The 3,513-nt window shown below is 33.8% G+C and overlaps 1 protein-coding gene across 3 annotated transcripts in view; it reads right to left on the bottom strand.

The window, feature by feature from the left end:
* Positions 1-3,513, bottom strand: part of LOC106872339 (L-sorbose 1-dehydrogenase) — a 90,620-nt gene that overhangs the window by 20,706 nt on the left and 66,401 nt on the right. For all 3 annotated transcript variants that reach the window (XM_014919286.2, XM_052967220.1, XM_052967221.1), the window contains one exon: positions 1,381-1,502. In XM_014919286.2, coding sequence (XP_014774772.1) covers positions 1,381-1,502 — 122 coding nt within the window. The remainder of the gene's footprint in view (positions 1-1,380; positions 1,503-3,513) is intronic.

The raw sequence follows: 3,513 nt of genomic DNA, 5'->3' as shown, positions 1-3,513 counted from the left end.
AAAGCTACACACTAACTTAAAAGCCGCCCGACAGGGCGGTTTTTAAGCTAGTATGTAGCTTTTAAGCAATTAACTCCAAATGGGGAGATCTACAAACAGATCTCGGAATTGTTTTGGAGAATTTGTTGCAATTGCTTCCATCAGAGTCATATCCCAATAATGATCATATTCGTCGCTAAAAATCATGTAAAAAAAATCGCCGGAAACAATCGCAGTAATGAAAACATAGAAATCCAAAATTTCAGGATTGCAGGTCCGGATTCGGCGCGAAATGTTTTTAATTTACTCACGAAATCAGCCTGATTCCAAATGGTATATGTTGAGCTACGGCCTCTAGGAATAAAGTTGAAAACGTTTGATACACTGACACACTGACATTCAGATTTATTCTATTAAATATGTTTAATTCTGGGTAAACTGTTTTTCAATTAAAGTGTATTTTATATGTGTGTGTGTATGTATATAGATATGTATATATGTACACAAACACCACTCCCATACACACACACGCGCACACACATATGTATTAAAGAAAGCAAAAAATAAAACAAAAATGATAGTGTTCAGTAGTTGGTTCAGTGTGCTGTCCACTGGAATTTCTCTCCAGGAAAGCTGTACATCATTTCTCTCTTTCTCTCACATACCCGCCCTATCTCTTTCTTATTATTACTCCCATTGCCACTATCAACTACTTTTAATAAAACATCATCAACTATCCCTAACTTTCTTTGTCTCTCTTTCTTTCTTTCTCTCTCTCTGTCTGCCGTCGCCACGGCCTTCACCGTCTCTATGCCTACTATTATTCTCACCGCAGCACAAGGAAGTGTCATTGAATAGTGAGAGAGGGGATAAAAATGTAAAAGTGTGACACATTGATACAGAAATTAGTCTTCACATTTATTATATTATACATACATACATTCATACATACATACATACATACATACATACATACATACATACATACACACATACATACATACGTATGTATATATGTATGTAACCTCGTGGGCATCGGTACCATTTTCCTCTTTCTCCGTTCTTCCATTCTCCGAACTTTCCATCTTTCCGACGAAGGGCTACGCCCGAAACGTCATACACTCTCTCTTTCCTTTCCTGAGCGTCCAATAATACTATCCATATCACGTCCTCACTTTGTTGTTTTTTTGTTATTGTGTTTTTGAACTATATATATATATATATCGTAAACCTCAGATATGACAGAAATATATGCATTTGATATTAGTGTACGTGTGTGTGTGTGTGCATTTGTGTGTGTGCATTTGTGTGTGTGCATTTGTGTGTGTATGTATGTGTGTGTGAGAGAGAGAATGAGAGAGAAAGAGAAGAAAAAGAAGAAAATGCAAGATAAAAGCTTACTTTTGTTACCAGAGCTCTGACCAGAACATGTAAATTTTTTCGCTCCATTGTTGGTCTAAGAAAGGCATTAGATGTGCTCCACCGCTTTCCTTCATTTATTGTTACAGAAGCCTGTGAAAATCCTAGAAAAAAATTATTTAAAAAATGGCAATGAGGATATTATAAGCATGATTGTAGAAAAAAGAAAATTATACATATTCTCGTACAACCGCAATTTCTGTAATTCCTATTGCTTCAAAAATTACTCTTTATTATTAACTTTTCATTTCTTTAAAATTAGCTTCTTCGAAAAGTATCACAGCCACCTTTCTCTAGTTAGTCTTACAAAAGCGATTGGTAGTTATCTTTCCATTTTACATTGTGATTAAATAGCCATAAAATAGATGGCGTTATTATGCTTGCAGAATATCATATCTAGAAGCATTTTGTGCATGAGATTAAGATTAAATAGTGACTCAAATGTAACCGAAAATTATTGGACTATCAAATATCGTATTATTTACATATCACTATAACTCTTATGAAATAATTTTCTAATACAGTTTTGTGTGTGTGTGTGTGTGTGTGTGTGTGTGTGTGTGTGCGTGCGTATGTGCATGTGTGCGTGTGTGTATGTTTGCATATACGTGTGTGTATATATGTATATGTGTATGCATGTACGTGTGTGTGTGTGTATGTGTGTGTGTATAGATATATGTATCCGTGTATAAGTGAACGATAGCGTCATTGAATGTATGAACTAAAAGAGGAAGCTAACAGCAAGTCACTTCATTTCCCATCAATAGTTTACTACCTGACCAATTAACGGTTTACGCTAATAACCTGGGATTATAATAAATGATAGTTTTATTTGAATAACTAAAGAGAATCCAGTAATGTTATATATTCAACTATGCTACCATAAACATTTATCCTTAAAATTCAATGCTATGCTACCATAAACATTTATCCTTAAAATTTAGACATGAATATCGAAATTTGTTATTGACTAATTATTATTATTATTTCAAATCTTAAAAAACTGCATTTACAAACACTAAACTTATAAAATGTTGCAATGAGATGACCAAATTTCCCAACTTCAGACCACGGTTCTTATAAAAGGCATTAAATTCATGTAATCGTGGCTCAGACAATCAGATCAATTGGAGAACTGAAATTTTCTTGTCAAATGGTTTATAGAACTTTTTGCTAGCGTTATACAAAAATGCAGGCAAATCTAACAAAAAAAGAAAAAAAGCTATCAGATTCTACGGGAGTTAATGCCATTTTTCTCCATCTTCAAATGAGAATGGCTGTTGAAGACAGCACACAGAGTTATATCGGTAGGTCTCACGAAAAATCATTGTTATTTAATTAGCTTAATCACTTCTCGGTAATTACAAATCGTTGTGGCGTTATATAAATGACCAAACATGCTTTTATTTGTTATTTTTCGAATGAAAACCTTAAGGCAGAAATATATACGTTACTAAAGTGAACAAAGGGCGCTAATCAACACCAGTATTGCAAGAAATGCGAATCAAAACAACTCTATAGCCACAAAAGCATTATCTTAATGAACTAGGTTGTAACGGTTTTTTAAAAAAATACGTTAGAATGCATAAGTGCCCGAGTCTACCGATGATATATCAACACATTTTTTTCTATCAAGTTCTGACCCTGGCGAAATGTCCAATTAACTATATTCATTATCAATCTTTAATTTAATTTTCATAATTTGAAGTAATTGGACATGGAAACAATTGTAGGTTCTATGAGTTTGATATTGTTCGAAATTGGATTTGTTTCAATAAATTGATGTCTATAAGTCAATTTCTTCATTTTCTTCTTTTTCTTATACGTAAATGGTAATACTACCATATCTATCAATGTGAAGCTAATAACTTTTAGTATTTCACTGATACACTGGATAAAACCGGGGAACTTGTATGTTGACAGGTATTTAAGAGGTATTCATATCCTGGAAATAATTAAAACGTGGCTGTGTGGTAAGAAACTTGCTTCCCAACCACGTTGTTCCGTGGCACCTTGGGCAAGTGTCTTCTTCTCTAGCCTTGGACCGACCAAAGCCTTGTAAATGGATTTGGTGGACGGAAAGTGAAAGAAGCTCGTCGTATATATATATATATA

This window comes from Octopus bimaculoides, chromosome 4, assembly GCF_001194135.2.
Source record: "Octopus bimaculoides isolate UCB-OBI-ISO-001 chromosome 4, ASM119413v2, whole genome shotgun sequence".
Taxonomy (NCBI): domain Eukaryota; kingdom Metazoa; phylum Mollusca; class Cephalopoda; order Octopoda; family Octopodidae; genus Octopus; species Octopus bimaculoides.
The sequence above is the reverse complement of the archived record's forward strand: the minus strand, read 5'-3'. Positions and strand labels throughout refer to the sequence as shown.